Consider the following 16204-nt stretch of genomic DNA (forward strand, 5'->3'; position numbering starts at 1 on the left):
ACTTTGTCTTTATCCCATATCTGCTAAGAAACATGATCATTACAAATTAAGTAAATTCAAAACAAGAGAGGTGAGAACAAGGGGAGGACATAAGTGATCGGTCATATGGGAATAAGGTACATGGTTTCTCATACACAAAGAAAATTACAAAAACATTAAAGACTGTAGCCAGTAAATTGAGTTTGTGGAATGTCTGCAGGCTACAAGTAAATGTTATGTTATGTTAGCTGGACTTCTAACGTGCACAGCTACTCCCAAGGAGTGTCCTGGCGCGAGCATAGGGCATCCGACAGCATAACCTAAAACTCAAACAAAAAGATGAGTTTTTAACAATTTTTTTGAAAACTGCTGGATCTTCCACACTACGAAGTGGCAGCGGTAGCACATTCCAAGCTCGGGCCGCAAGAACGGCCAGGGAAGCACCCCCTAGTCGGTGTCGATGGAAACAAGGAACCTTTGCCAGCCTGAGAGCCGAGGAGCGCAGTAGCCTCCCTGGAACGTAAAAGGAGAACCGTTTCTGCAGATAAAGTGGCCCCAGACCATGAAGAGCACGATGGGCGATAGTGAGAGATTTAAACATCACTCGCGCCCTCACAGGAAGCCAGTGGAGAGAGCGAAGATAACCTCGCACACTATTCCTTAGAGGGATCTCTCCCAGAAGGCGGGCCGACGCATTCTGCACCACTTGGAGTTTATTAAGGGAATAGGCCGGGATCCCTACGTACAGCACATTGGCGTAATCCAGGCGGGAGAGGATGAGCGCACGTACCACTGATTCTCTCGCCGCCTGAGGAAGCAGTGGAAGAAATCCTCTCAGGACTCTAAGGAGGCCAAAACAGCATCCCGCGAGTCTCTTAACTTGAATTGAGAAGGATAGATTATCTTCAAACCACACTCCAAGATTCTTAGCAACACAGCTGTTAGACGGTGGGGGTGGAAACTCAGCTGGCCAGATCGTATCTTTAAACCCAAGGGGGAAATTACCAAACAAAAGTACCTCAGACTTATCTTCATTGCATTTTAATTGGGCCTTCGCAAGCCACTTGAAAACCGAAGATAGGCAGAACTGGACAGGGACCACGGAATCCTCATTCTTATCCCAAGTAAAAAGTAACTGGGTATCGTCGACATAGGCGATCACCTTAGCCCCCAAATCCTCCGCCAATTTGACAAGAGGAGTAAGATAGATGTTGAACAAAAGGGGGCTAAGGGATGATCCCTGAGGTACCCCCGTGGAAACCCGCTGAGGTAAAGATGCAGCTGGAGGAAGCCATACTTGCTGAACCCGGCCCTCCAAAAAGGACTTAATCCAACCCCAGGCTGATCCTGCAACGCGTATCTCCGCAAGTCTGTCCAGCAATAAGGGATGGGTGACCGTATCAAAAGCAGCCGGCAGTATTGTCATGACTGGGTGGGATTAATACCTTTACTTATAGACCAAGCAAGAACGTATCTGAAGCAGTGACATATACAACTTGCTTTTTTTTTTTTTTTTGCAAAAGCAGTTCCTGAATACCTTTTTTAAAGAGGAACATATCAAGACAATTGAGATATGAAGAGCACAAATGTGCCCTGCTTACACCACATCTGCAAGAGAAGTAGCAGCCTCAGCCACCCATAAGGGTATCCCTCCCATCAAAAACAATCTCTTGTGAACAAGGGTCCTACATGATGAACAAAACAGTTGGAAATATGTCCTGAAGAGTAATCCTCATAACACAGACCATACTATCTTCTTCCTTGATTTTATAAGCAAATGTAATTTAAAAATCATTTTGGGAAAGGTATTAAAACTTGATGTAGGTCTCAATTAATCAGCCATATCAGTTAAGTCTGAGCCCAGAGAACATAAACCACAGAGTAACACTGAGACACTGGTATTTCTTAAAATATCAAGGGAAAACATAAGTGAAAAAAACATACATCTGAGGCCACATTACTGTATCATTGGACTTGAACGTTTGCAGAAGTTTAGCAAGCATAAATAGGGAGACCTGTATGGTACTCCGCTCCATTAAGATGCAGATATGGGAACAGATATGTTATCCCTCCAAACCACGCTTGCAGCTAGATGAAAGAAGCACTCTTTGTAAGCACATGGGAAAAGTTTGGAAAGCAGAGGAGCGTATTACACAATTGCACTACTGTGGGTGCACTACTGTGTAGGTGTATTTCAAATGGCATTAGAAGTATAGATCCAAATTAAACAGAGGAAAGGATCAGTGCAGGAACGTAATACCCATTGTGAGTCACCTGCTCTGAATCATATTGAAAGATTCATATCTGTCACTGATATTGTGGATAGTTGAAGCTATATTGAAATAACATTTTGAAAAGGAAAAAAACATTAGTCCGCAATAGATAGTTGGTGGAATGTATAGTATACTAAATGTATACTTGTCAAATATTCCCCAGATGCAACGTGCACCTAGGTCCCTCATTCAGTGATGTTTGAAATTGTCTGACGTGCTCCTGTAGCATTCTCTGGACCGATTACTCATTCGTTGACTATGAAGTGGGATTTTGTTAACCCCAAAAGATGGTTTTGGAGGCCTTGGTAGTATTTAGGTGTGCAAAAATGTTTGAGAGTCCAACATAGAAAAGTGACAACAAGCCAGCCAGTTCTAATGGTGCTCAACAAAACTAACAACCTACAGAACTGCACTTCAGCTAGACTCCTATAAACGGTTTCAGTACCACCAACATCTGAGCAAGGTCATATATATGAGCCCCAAGATCAATTGTGTTGTGTACTGGGAGTTGTTCCAATACCAGTGTGTGCTGTATATTTCATGTGCTGGTTAAGACCAAGTAAAATAAAGAAGCAGTGGTTTCACTGGATGACGAAATTCTTCTTAACCATACTACACTAATTCTTTCTAACCAGATAAAATTACTGTTGTAATCTCTGTTTCTGTTCTTAGTTGGTATGCTCCGCACACCCCTCTGCCATTGCCATGTTGGTATGGTCCCCGAGAGGTGACAGTAGAATGTTGACAGGAGAACTCTCCAGTTCAGGAGAGCGGATGACAGGAAATAAAGGTTGTACTTGCCTCGTCTTCATTGCCTCAAGAGTCTTCTTCATACTACAACACTGGCGACGTCTCTGCGCAGGGGGCAGCCTGTCATCTCCCCTTTCGTTACGTTCTCTCCTGGTTTTGCTGTCGAGTACGAGTTGGAGCAGCTTGGATCATTGTCCATCCATCTACGCTGTCAACCGGTGGGCGAACCGTGGCGATGGATCTCTAATCAGCCTGCATGTTCACATTGTTCTCGTGGACATTTATTACGGAGGAGTTGATGTTGGGAGGAGCGGTGAACTTGCGAGCCGTGCAGCCGAACAAAAGCAGTCAGCTTTCGAAGGAAGTGTCCTCCGTACGTACTGTGGTGTCTGCGAGTCTCCGGTGAACTTCTGGGATTCCCATCTGCAAGTCTGACAGGACGAGAGGAGGTGCGTACCTTGGCGCTCGCCTCAGTCAGCAGGCAGGCTCCGTCACGTCAGCTGTGGAGAGTCCGACACGCCTCCTGTCAGTTTCACCGGCGCAGCAGTCATCGAGAGCCGGTTCAACGCCAGGTCCGGAGACGCTGAGAGTTCGACACGCCTCCCGTCAGTTTCATCGGCGCACCAGTCAACGAGAGCCGGTTCAACGCCAGGTCCGGCGTAAGAGTCCCTGCCTCTGTTTGGGGTCTCAAGGGCACCGATTATTTCCTGTTTCTGCGCAGCGATCGTTCAGCAAGGAAAAAAAGACGTCTTCTCAAGTAAGACTTTTCCATTTCTTTTCGCTGGGTTACCACTGTGATAGGCACACATTCTACGTGCCTTCTGAATGCTCCTGTGATGCGCACACATTGAGGGAGACATAATCCTTACGTCTCTTCTGCTGCAGTGCGTTTCTTCTGTGATGCGCACACACTGGGCGCTACTCCACTAATTTCCCTACCGTGCAGCAGGGATTCCTCAGTGTCAGGAGGTGACGTATGGCCCTTGATCTATTTCCTCATGGGTGGTCTCTCTTTGTTTTACCGTCACAAGGAGACTTGGAAGTTGTTATAGATCCTTGGTGCTAGACTATCCTGTTTACGTAAGCTCCTGGTGGAGCGGGTTCCGCTAGCTTGAGGTGGTTTTACTGCAAAGCGCACCCTTCTGCCTCCCCTGCTCCTAGGTCCTTAGGGTGTATCCTCATACTATACAGACCAGCTACTTCAGCCAAGTCTTACACAAGATGGGTACGCCTGGAATGAGCCAACCGCCATCATTTTTAAATGACTGTGGGGATCCAGATATTCATTGGAAGGACTGGACAAAGTTGTTCGAATCCTATTTGATTGCGATGGGCGGAGAAAGGTTCTCTCCATTGCGCAAACAACATATACTATTGCATAATTTGGGGGTGCATGGTCGTAAGGTTTATGAAACTCTACCCGAGCCTGAGTTGGAGGAAGAGGATGATGCAGATGTGTACGACATAACACTGATGAAATTGGAGATTCATTTTGGTGACAGTCAATGTGGTGCTTGAACGCCACAAATTCTTTAGCAGGGTGCAAGGGAAGAGCGAATCTATTAATAATTATATAGCGGCTCTTAGAGGATTGACGCAATTGTGCGATTTCGGTGAACTTAATGATTCGTTAATAAGAGACCAACTGGTAAGGTGTACAAACAGTGTGAAGGTGCAGGAAAAATTACTTGCTAAAAATCCGTCTTTAAAGGATGCCATTGCTATTGCCCAATCTATTGAGCACACAGCCAAGTGTGTGAGAGAAATGAAAGCAAAAGAAGAAGTGGTAGCTCCCATTCAGTGTGAAGAGTTTGGAGGGGAAGTGTTAAAAGTGCATAATAGGGAAGGCATGAAGAATCTGACCACCCACAAGGAAAGTCAAAATTTGAAATGTTACAGGTGTGGAAGCAGCAACCACTTAGCTAACAGTCGTTTTTGCTCAGCTCGCAGCGTTATGTGTAAAAAATGCAATAGAAGAGGACATTTGGCCAGAGTATGCAGGGAGGGGTCGAGTAACACTTCTAGGGTCAGCAATCCCGGGGGAGAAACACAGGCAAGATTCATTTTCCAGGTCAAGGACCGCGACGAAACAACCAAGCCCAACTATCCTAAATGTGTTATACACATAGACAACAAAGCCATTGAAGTGTTTGCTGATTCGTGTTCCCCGTATACGCTTATAAACGCAAAGGACTTTGAGGAAATTCTAGGTTGCAGTAAAAGCATGCTACATTCTCCCGACATTTCTCCTGAGGGGTACACTAGAGACCCCATTCCCCTGGTGGGGATGTTGAGTAGCCACATAGAGTTTAAAGGCAGATCTATGGTGGGTAAAGTGTATGTGGTTGAAAAGGGCGCGAACCTGTTAGGATGGCAGCACCAAAAAGTACTGGGCATTATCCTAGATCCTAATAACAAAGAACAAGTCATCTTGGTAGACACTCCCGAAAACAATGAATGCTGTCGTCTACAAAACGCCTTTCCTGACTTATTTACTGAAAAGTTAGAGGAATTGAAAGATTTCCAGCACAAAATCAGAGTTAAGAAAGGCGCAAAACCAGTGGTTCATAGGGCGCGCCCTGTGCCGTTGCGCCTGAGAGAAGTCCTGAAAAACGAACTGGACAAACTATGCGACATGGGGGTGATACAACCCATAGATGCATCCGAATTGTTGGCCCCCCTGGTTCTAGCGTCCAAGGCCAATGATAAGGGTATCCGCGTTTGTGTTGACTTACGCAGACTAAATGACAGCATCTGGGTGGAGAGGTTTCCTCTGCCCAACATAAATGAAATGATGAGCACGATGGGTAAAGGGTGTTTCTTCTCAGTCATCGATTTATCCATGGCCTACCACCAGGTCGAGTTACCCCCTGAATCGAGACCGCTTACGGCGTTTTCCTCGCCGTTTGGGGCTTACATGTTTGTAAGGATGCCGTTTGGTTTAGCCTCGGCGGCATCCATTTTCCAGAAGGTGATGCAACAGGTGTTGGATGGTATCAAGAACACATTATGTTTTCAAGATGATATTTTGATGTATGGGGCTACGGAAGAAGAACATGATGCCATTTTTAACATGGTGTGTCAAAGGTTAACCAGGGCAGGATTAACCGTGAAATTACAAAAATGTAAAATCAAGGGGGACTCAGTTGACTATTTGGGTCATACTATATCTAAAGATGGTTTCAAACCAAAATACAGTTTGATTCAAGCAGTTATGGACGCCCACAACCCTACTAACAAGGAAGAACTTAAATCATTCCTAGGTCTAGCTGAGTACATGTCTAAGTATGTACGGAATTTTGCAGAGATGTGTGATGAGTTGCGTGAACTGCTGAAAAAGGAAAAGGAATTTCTGTGGGAGGAAAAACACAGCAGGGCGGTAAAGACAATAAAAGAGAGCATCCTAGAGTCACCTGCGCTGGGTGCATTCGACCCATGCAAGAAAACAGTCCTGACCACAGATGCTTCCAACAAAGGGTTGGGAGCAATGTTATCTCAACATGAACAGGGGCAAGTTACCATTATTGCGTTTGCATCACGGTCACTCAACTCTGCGGAGAAGACCTATTCCGTCATTGAGAGGGAGGCTTTGGCGTGTTTCTGGGCAGTGAACCATTTTAATTTTTTCCTGTGGGGGATACAATTTGTTATACACACTGACCACAAGCCTTTGACCTTCATGTTTTCGCCAAAAAATGCACACAATAATTCCCCACGCATAGCGAAATGGGTCCTGGGATTACAGAACTATTGCTTCAAAGTAGAGTATTTGCCAGGTCCAAAGAATGTAATCGCTGATTATTTGTCAAGGTCACCACTCCTGGAGTGTGCCAAAGAGGAACAATTGGATGCTCCTATTTTTTCCTTGCATCTCTCTTCTTTGTCGAAGGAAGAGTGGGATGCAAGTGTGAAGGGCGACAAGGAAATGAGCATCCTCAGACAGTTAATCCTCAATGGTTGGCCTGAACATCGTTCTCAGGTTCCAGAAGAAGTAAAGGATTTTTGGGAAGTGAGATATGAATGGTCGTTAATGTCAGATATGATACTTCGGAGAAACAGAGCTGTTCCTCCTTGCAACTTGAGAGACAAGATAATTGACCTGGCCCATGAGGGTCATTTGGGGAGGAGCCTCACCAAAAACAAAGTCAGGAACTATTTCTGGTTTCCAAAGATGGACTCCATGATCGAACTTAAAGTAAAGGAATGCAATAGCTGTGCAAGTAGCGATAAGAGCAAAGTTACACGCAAAGCTCCTTTATCCCCTGTAGAAGTGCCAGAAGTTCCTTGGACCAAATTGGCAGTAGACATAATTGGTCCCATGGAAGTTCTAGGTACCCAGAAGAAGTTTATGTTTGTGTTGGTGGACTACACGTCCCATTGGGTAAATTTTAAGTTCACATCGCAGACTACCACGAGTAACCTAATCACATTCTTGAGGAATGTATTCGTGTATGAAGGCATTCCGGCAACATTGGTTACAGACAATGGAGTGCAGTTTACCTCAGAAGCTATGACCACATTTCTTGAAGAGTTAAACATAAAACACGAGAGAACTGCACTCTATTGTCCGAGAGCTAATGGGTTGGTGGAGAGAACAAACAGATTCATAAAAGAGCACATTCAGTTGGCCATCTCTAGTGGGTTCAATGTGGAAGATTCGTTGAGAGAGTGCATTTGGGCATACCACACTACCCCTAATCTGGTCACGGGAGTGTCTCCCTTTGTGAACTTAAGAGGAAGGGAACCGTGTACCAAACTGGTCCCGCACTGGTTGAGAGGTGGAAACAAGGTGAACCTAGACCATGGGGTGAGTAAGCAGCTGAGATCCCAACACCAATGGAAGTACAAGGGGTGGTATGACCAGAGTCATGGAGTCAAAACACAAGAGTACACGAGGGGTTCCACAGTGGTTGTTAAGAAGCCCACACATGTACAACCAGGGTCGAGCAAGTATTATGCACACCAAAGGGTGCAAAAAGAAGGCAAGAATGTGGTTCGCCTAGAGAATGGTCAGACGTGGAGCAAGGACAGAATAGCTGCCTCATCACAACCTTAAGTTATGGTGAAGTGTGCAATGCGAATAACGTGAATTGATGAATGTCTTGTTTTCCATATATATATATATATATGGGGAGATGTGTTGTAATCTCTGTTTCTGTTCTTAGTTGGTATGCTCCGCACACCCCTCTGCCATTGCCATGTTGGTATGGTCCCCGAGAGGTGACAGTAGAATGTTGACAGGAGAACTCTCCAGTTCAGGAGAGCGGATGACAGGAAATAAAGGTTGTACTTGCCTCGTCTTCATTGCCTCAAGAGTCTTCTTCATACTACAACAATTACCTTTAGACTTGAAATAATATTTTGAGCAAAACCCCTATACAACAGGCTAGAAGCTAGAACTAGAGTTCATAGGACCCTAAAGTGGCAAATGTTCAAATACTTTATTGATTATGAGTATTTAACATGATTTCTACAACCGTTCTTTCCACGTTTATTGGAGTGCTACATTTCGTGAATTCAAGACAGCGTTTGCAGCATATGCTGCTTTTTAGAACAGTTCAACAAAAAGTAAATGCACAGTGCCTGGATACTCAGCCAGCTGTGTACTAAATTTGTCAAGGAACCTTTCAAATCTTCTCGTTGATTGCCTTAGTAAAGTAATGGGGTTGAACCCATTTGAAAACCACCTCCAATTATAATGCATATTAAATGCTTTTATGTTATTCTTCTTACCCCCGTTGAGGCGCTGACCACTTTATTGTAGGGATAGTGTGCTACTGTGTTGGATGCCATGGATGGAAGTGTGTGCCTGCCATATTGCCTGCATGGCTAGTGTAGATTACATGCTCTTACTTTTACGTTGCTGCACTTTTTTCATGAACTTAAAGTGAAAATCAGAGCGGGACAGGACGGTTAATCATAAGAGACACGGCTTGGCAGCACATGTAAGAATATTGCATGTATGATACGAAGTATATTTGAATAAAAACAAGAGTACATTCTTTGAACCGGATTCTCTCAGTTTGAGTCCTCTGATGATGCCAGGAGTACAATCCCCTAGTAATTACTTTAGAAGCCCATGGGCATTGATTTCATTTAGATAGTAAATGGTGTGGAGGGAAAAATTTGGGACTGAGGGAGGATAGGAGATAGGGATTGAGAAAGGAGTGTGGTTGAAGAATATAGACCAGGCCTCTAAGTCCATCAGGAATATGGTGGTGCTGTCCACTAGTGTGAGAGGTGCAAGGGTCATATATCTAAACCCGAGGAAAAATGAAGGAATAAATACGTCCACATAAGGTGCTCACTGCCACCCCTGCTCCACCCACACCAACCAATCGTGCAGATTGGCTATTTGTGTAGCGCTCTTTGATGTCTGTAGTAAATAAGTAGGCATAGAAGGGTATCCTCTTGAAGAGCAGTTTAATAAGACAGAGCAAGCACAAGAACGGACTCTCCACGACAGAAGCCAACAGCAACTGTCTAAGAAGAGAACCTAGAACTCACAGGGCAGAGAAGAACATAGAAGAATAAACATTCCATAAGCACAGAAACACTAAGCATGTACTACACATCTTCTTCCCTTCTAAAGAAAACAGAAACAAAACAAAAAACAAAAAAAACACATCAACAAACAAAATCTTGCAAGTAGGTTGGAGCCCTCCTAAAACGTGGAGTGCGATTGGAGACCAAAGGCACAGGTAGAGGAATAGGATTAGATGTTGACGAATCCCCAGCACCCCCAACCACCAGAGGTGCAGCAGCAGCAGAGTGAGACTCCGAAGGCAGAGAAGCCAAAAGATACCCACTGCTACCTTCTTCAGAAGAAGGAGATTCCCCAGGAGAACCTCCAGGACTCTCCAAAGAAGCACCTCTCCTATACAAAGCTACCCGCCTGAAATTCCAACATTCCCCATTGTTAAGAATGACACAATGATCCAAAACCTTCTTGACCGTAAAAGGACCCTGAAATTTTGACAACCCTTTGATTATCCTGCCCCTTTTTACCTTGACCAAATCCCCCACACAAAAAGGACGCACAGAAGAAGTAGGCAGCAACGCAGCAAGATCCTTTTCCCCAGCAACCACCTTCTTCATCCAGGCTGGAATCAATTTAGAGCCAGGAACCCGCCCCCTCATCATTTGAAAAGGAGACAGCTGACCATCAATAAGAGGTGTAGTGCGATATGCCCACAACATTTCATTGACCATGACATGCTCTCAAGAAATCGATTGTTCAATATTTTTTTTGAAACTATGCCAACCTGCACACTGTAAATAAAAAAATAAAAAAAATAAAAAAAATATTGAACAATCGATTTCTTGAGAGCATGTCATCCCATCCTCGTCGCCAAATTGTAGTAAATAAGTAGGCATAGAAGGGTATCCTCTTGAAGAGCAGTTTAATAAGACAGAGCAAGCACAAGAACGGACTCTCCACGACAGAAGCCAACAGCAACTGTCTAAGAAGAGAACCTAGAACTCACAGGGCAGAGAAGAACATAGAAGAATAAACATTCCATAAGCACAGAAACACTAAGCATGTACTACAATGTCATTGTGGGACATTCTATCACTCAACAAAACACCAACTGGTATTATGGTTTTATTCAACATCTCTCAGGCGTGTGCTTCGGTTTACTCCGAATGCTCAAAATATTCTTGCTGCTCCTACCGCTGGAGAGCAGAAGGATCATTGTGCAGGCTCTTGTGACATCTAAGCTCGATTATGTCAATTGTCTGTACCTTGGTATCCCTAAATCTCTGACCCAGCGTCTGCAAGTGATCTAAAATGTGGCTGCCAGAGCCATCACGTGATCTAGTCTTAGAACATGTATGACCCCGGGCTCTTAAATCTTTGCACTGGCTCCGCATTAAAGAGAGGATTGAATTCAAGGCCTTGACTATCTTTTTTTTTAAAGCTTTTCACAAGGTCGGTGCTGTATACCTTAATAAATGTGCCAACCGGTATTTAACGTCCAGACCCTTGCGGTCCTCTGATACTAATTTGGCCATTATGCCCAAAATACATCTTACTCGTACAGGCGGCAGATCCTTTGGTTTCCTGGGTGCAAAGCTATGGAACAACCTGCCAGAATACTTGAGGCTTGATACTAACTTACTTTCTTTTAGAAAGAGCCTTCAGACACGGTTGTTTCAATAAAACTACTGGCCTTTCTACTCCTCTCTTATTGCTGCGTAAGCGCCAGGACACTTGTTTGAGTAGCTGTGCGCTCTACTAAATACCAGTTTTCATTTCAAGGCATCCATTTTATGTTTATTAGGCTCACTTGGTCACCAGTAAAGATATTCAAACTGGTATAAAACCGTTGCAACTCAAAGTCCCATTATAAATGATTTTAACAAATATATAGCCTGCCATTTTCTAGCACTTTATTTTAATTAGTTGTAACAGACAGTAAAGTTCTCCAAATTTGTTTTCGTATACTTTCTAGTTGACTGGAAGGGGCAAGAAATGCATGTGGAGGGTGAAGCTTACTTTTTATTAAACTATTTATTCTTAACAATACACGTATCACTTGGGTCTCGTTGGGGTTGATGATAGCGAAACGTAACATTGCTCAGAAATGGGGGGCATCACGGGCACCTGCGGTCTCCGCATGGAAGAGGGGCATGGACTGGTGCATGTTTCGTGAAAAATATGTATATGTAGCTAGGGGTTGTCCCAAAAAATGGTCCCACATTTGGAACAACTGGAATGAATATAGAGGAAATGTTTGTACCCCACCACTGGTACCAGCTCAAGATGAACCATTGTAGACATGAAACAAGTCACCAATTGTCAATATATCATGCACTATTATCTTAGTGAGAGTCTTGTCAAGATACGAAATGAGAATGTACTGTATTTTGCCTTGTGATTTTGATTCCTACTGTTTAATAAAAAGAATTCTAAAAAAAACCCAAAATATTTATTCTTGGCACCATTCTTTACCCCTAGAAGCCGTGTTAAAATAATGGTTGTGATCAAAAACCAAAGCTCCTGCAGCAGAATTGTAACCTTTTTTAAGCACATGGCTGTTTTTGGTGCCTGTTAGTGGGAGTCAAGCCTACTTCATAACCACTAAGCTTGCAATGCTCCTCCAGGGAGTTTTTTTTCATTTCTCTGCACCTACCTCTAATTTGGGCACCACTGTTGTTGTTAAAGCAGGCCATTTTATGCAGTTGTACTTTTTATTGTAAATTACATGGCAATTAAAATCAATTTATATGCCTTTCAGCTTTTTTCATCTGCATTGGTGTCCTCTCATTCGGATGGTGATGACCTTGCTGGATTTTCTTTTGAAGATGTTCAGAAGGAATTAAAAAGAGGTAGCAAACTGGTAAGTTTTTCTTCCTAGTTATGTTTTTTTCCCGACTTTTTTTTTCTCTCGTTTTGAATAACGATGCCAGTAGCAGTCTTCTACTGACGTTAGTTTTAAGGCCTAAAATATTAATCTTATGAGCCTTGGCATTAAAGGGGCCAATTGTTTATAGGATACATACCTTTTGGTGATTTACCTACCGATTGCGAACTAGTGCTTTTTCTTACCAATCTGAATGTGCCCAACCCTATTTGTTTAGAGTAGGTTTTCTTACTACTTGACGGAACATAAGTCAAATGGAAAATGGGTCTCGGATTGTTTTTCTAAAAAGGTGTTCTGTGCTTCAAAGTTTTAGGCGGACCACAGATGTGATCAGGGCATTATTTCATAATTAACTAATAATTAATTTCATTGATTATAGACCGGAGGCATGAATGATGTGCTAAAGGAGGACCGGAGCCATGAATGGTGTGCTAAAGGAACTATACCTAAACACTGCACCACTTCAATAAAATTCAGAAGGGCCAATCCACCTTTGTTATGACCTGAAATTTATAGATGTGCATTTTCTATGGAATCTGTGCATTTTTTAGGGGATTCCAATACTGCTTTTAGCCAAAAGGGCAGGGCTTCCCACACTCTTAAGAACCACAATCCAATTATCAGAACAACAAACTTTTGCGACCCACCTAACTTTAGTGGACACGAGGCAAGCAATTTTTAAATGTAACTAAAGCATCGTGTGGTTGTGCAGTGTCATTTACAAACAGCACATTTTCCATTGAAATCGTCACTAAATTTGCACAGACTTGGTTTTACTGATAAAACCACATCGCACACAAATGATAATGTGTGGAAATAGGGTTTTAGTTTTTCTATCACACTTCGGAATTACCAAACAATGTACTTCTTTTTTGCTTTCCTAACTGCTGAATGTGTACAGTTAATTTACAGGTATTTACATTTTGTTGTGTGTTGCAAAGAATGATAGCCTACAGCCTTTTTCACAATGGACCCTAGCAAGATTGTCATATAATTAGTTTTACTTATCTTTCTCTGACTGCAAAGTGAGAGGAGTTTGTAAACACCAATCCCATGTTAAAAAAGGAGCAAATTGTCGGAAGTCCTAGCCTGATGTTTGACCTCTGTCTTTCAAGCGCAACATATGTGACCAGATAAATGCAGAATTGAAAGGCATATTTATTTATTACTTAGACGTTTGTGTCCCACCAAAAATTGGCTTATGACCCACAGTTTGGGAAATACTGAAATAGAGGGTTGTGTGATTTGGAGAGTCTCCCCTTTTCAAATAGGACTGTGTGACTTTAGGCACATCCTGGTAATGGTTCCTGGATCCAGTCGAATTCCATTATCAATAGCCCAATGTTCTTCATAGATTCAGGTTTGCTGTGAGGGTATTGGGTAGGTTGGAAGGGTTTGGGCTGTATAGAGGTTGGCCTGTGAATAGTAATGAAGCTCAAAAATGTGTTCATTAATGCCAAGCGTCTAAAGGACTTTAAGGAGCTTAAAGCCCTGTTGCGGTAAACCAAAAAGGAAAATCAAGTAATGTGGAGTAGAGTATGTGTAGAAGTCTGCTCCAACTTCCTTCACACTCTCTTGTTGACATCAGCAACACTCCACACGGTAGAAAGAGCATTACCACTGTTGCTCTCTAATCTGCGAAGTACCTCCAAGATAGTTCTGAAATAACTCGTAGTCTCCCTCTTGTTTTCCCTCATCCAGCACGGCCATCTGATATTGAGCAACCACTTCACTGCAGAGCTTTTCTTCCTTAGAATGCTAGGCTCTTTTTAGGTCCTGATTGTGACACCACAGCTATGAAGATACCCATTGTTAAAATAACAATAGAGTGGTCGTTGAGTCTGCAAGTTCTAACTGCTGACTTTCTTTAACCAGTCTCTTTCACTGGAGACTCCAAGTAGAGTATTCATTTAGCCTTCAGCTTCCACTGCATTGCTTTCATTGAACTACGCGAGGGACTACTTTGCAACTGTAGCCCTCACTGTCCCGCCCTGTTGGCTCACTATTGAGTCTCTTACCCTAATCTACTAGGGCTGCATGCGTCTGGTCATTAAACACAGAACTGTTGACTTTACCTATGCTTTTTTGACATTTGGGATTTTCACCGCAAATGATATGCAGTCAAAATTTGCATCCTTTCCTGTTTCCTTGCATTTGGTGTATTATAACGATTAGAGTAGTTTGTGAAGTACTTTGGAGCGCTTTGAGAAGATGGAAAAAATGCTCTGCAAGAAAGTGTTTTTATTTTGAGTAGTGGCATCAACAAAAGGTACATTGTACTAAATGTGTGTTATTCTAAAACAGGTTGAGAGGAATTTCCTATTTGTGCGGCTTTTTTTATTTATTTTTTTACATCTTTGGGGTTAGTTGGTAGAAAAGGCGTGAACCATGGGTGAACTGGAAAGCTATGACTTTCTGAAAACTATATGACTTTCTGAAAACTATATACATTAAGCAAGGGATTATATATGGGAATTGGTCAATGCTTCACGTAAAAACACTTAATTGCATTTAAAAAATATTGGATAGACTGGTCAAAACATGTGTAATTTGGTGTATTGATGGTCAATCTACACTGTTAAATTCTGATATGTTCCACAGACCTCTCTGGCCAAAGATATACAACTTCTATAGTTCATAGTTTCATGAAAACATGCAGTAACCAGAGCCAACAAGTGACCCATGGTTCTCCATTATTTTTTGGTGTGGCATTGTAGCCTCATGTTTCTAAATATTTTATAATAAAAATACAGTTGTGACCACAGAGGCGTTCGGCAGCTGTGTGTGTGTGTGTGTGTGTGTGTGTGTGTGTGTGTGTGTGTGTGTGTGTCAGTGCGTGTGTGTGTCAGTGCGTGTGTGTGTCAGTGCGTGTGTGTGTCAGTGCGTGTGTGTGTCAGTGCGCCAAAGAGCTGTGCTTGTCATATACTTACTGGTGATTGGTGTAATACATGATTGGCTGGTTCAAGTTAGCTGTAAGTCCTTTGTCTAGGGGTAAGGCACATACCCAGGTTATGTTCCTCAGTGGGCCTGCAGCACTGGTTGTACTATCCATTGAGGCAGCTCATCAATCGTGCCACAGGTTTGTCCTGGTGGCGCCTGTGTGAGACTGTTACTGTTACTCGGTTTGGTTTTAAAAAGCTGCTTGCCAAATTTCTGTATGGCTCTTGCTATATTATGGTTCTTCCTGGGTACAGGTTACGGTGTTGGGAAGAGGTAGGGGATGTGTGCGTTACATGCAAGGGTCGTGAATGACACAGTACAGTGTTTTTGGTGTCAAGGGGGCCTGCTTCTCGCATTGGATTAGCATGGGGAAAAGTAGTGAAAGGCTACTGAGCAGTATTTCCTACATGCAGAATAGTAGCAGTATAGTGTTTGATATCGATGAGTTCGTAATGGCGAATCCTCACCTGTAATGTGAGTGGATCCGCCATTATGTAGGTGGAAATGTCACTTAGGAAAAGTGGGCATTTCGATGCTCGTGGCTCTGTGTGCCTGTCGGCCTGTCTCAATTCACATCTGGGAGTTGTGGGTACAGCTACATCTATGCATTCCTGATAGAAGGCCATAAACTGTGGGCTCAAGGGAAACTGCGGACCTCTGACTCTGAGAGCCGTTTATGTCGGGGTGGAATTAGGACCTGCATTCCAAGGGAAAGTATATTGACCCCACTTAAGGTAGTGATTAAACCTCCCTGGGTAGGATGGCAGACAGGACAAACTTTAGAGAGGGCCTGTGCATTTCAAAGGTGGCCTTTTGAACTGATCGTATCTTCAAAGGCCATTGTGGATATTACTATTGGGGCTCTGGCCTCAGAAGTTAGACAAGCTTTTGGGT

General features: G+C 43.2%; 1 protein-coding gene across 2 annotated transcripts in view; it reads left to right on the forward strand.

Moving 5' to 3' along the window:
- PHF6 (PHD finger protein 6) overlaps positions 1 to 16204 on the forward strand; it is a 402720-nt gene that overhangs the window by 20013 nt on the left and 366503 nt on the right. For both annotated transcript variants that reach the window (XM_085607909.1, XM_085607910.1), the window contains exon 3: positions 12245 to 12346. In XM_085607909.1, the coding sequence (XP_085464035.1) occupies positions 12245 to 12346 (102 nt within the window). The remainder of the gene's footprint in view (positions 1 to 12244; positions 12347 to 16204) is intronic.

The sequence above is a fragment of the Triturus cristatus genome, chromosome 5_2 (genome assembly GCF_964204655.1).
Source record: "Triturus cristatus chromosome 5_2, aTriCri1.1, whole genome shotgun sequence".
In the NCBI taxonomy this organism is placed as follows: domain Eukaryota; kingdom Metazoa; phylum Chordata; class Amphibia; order Caudata; family Salamandridae; genus Triturus; species Triturus cristatus.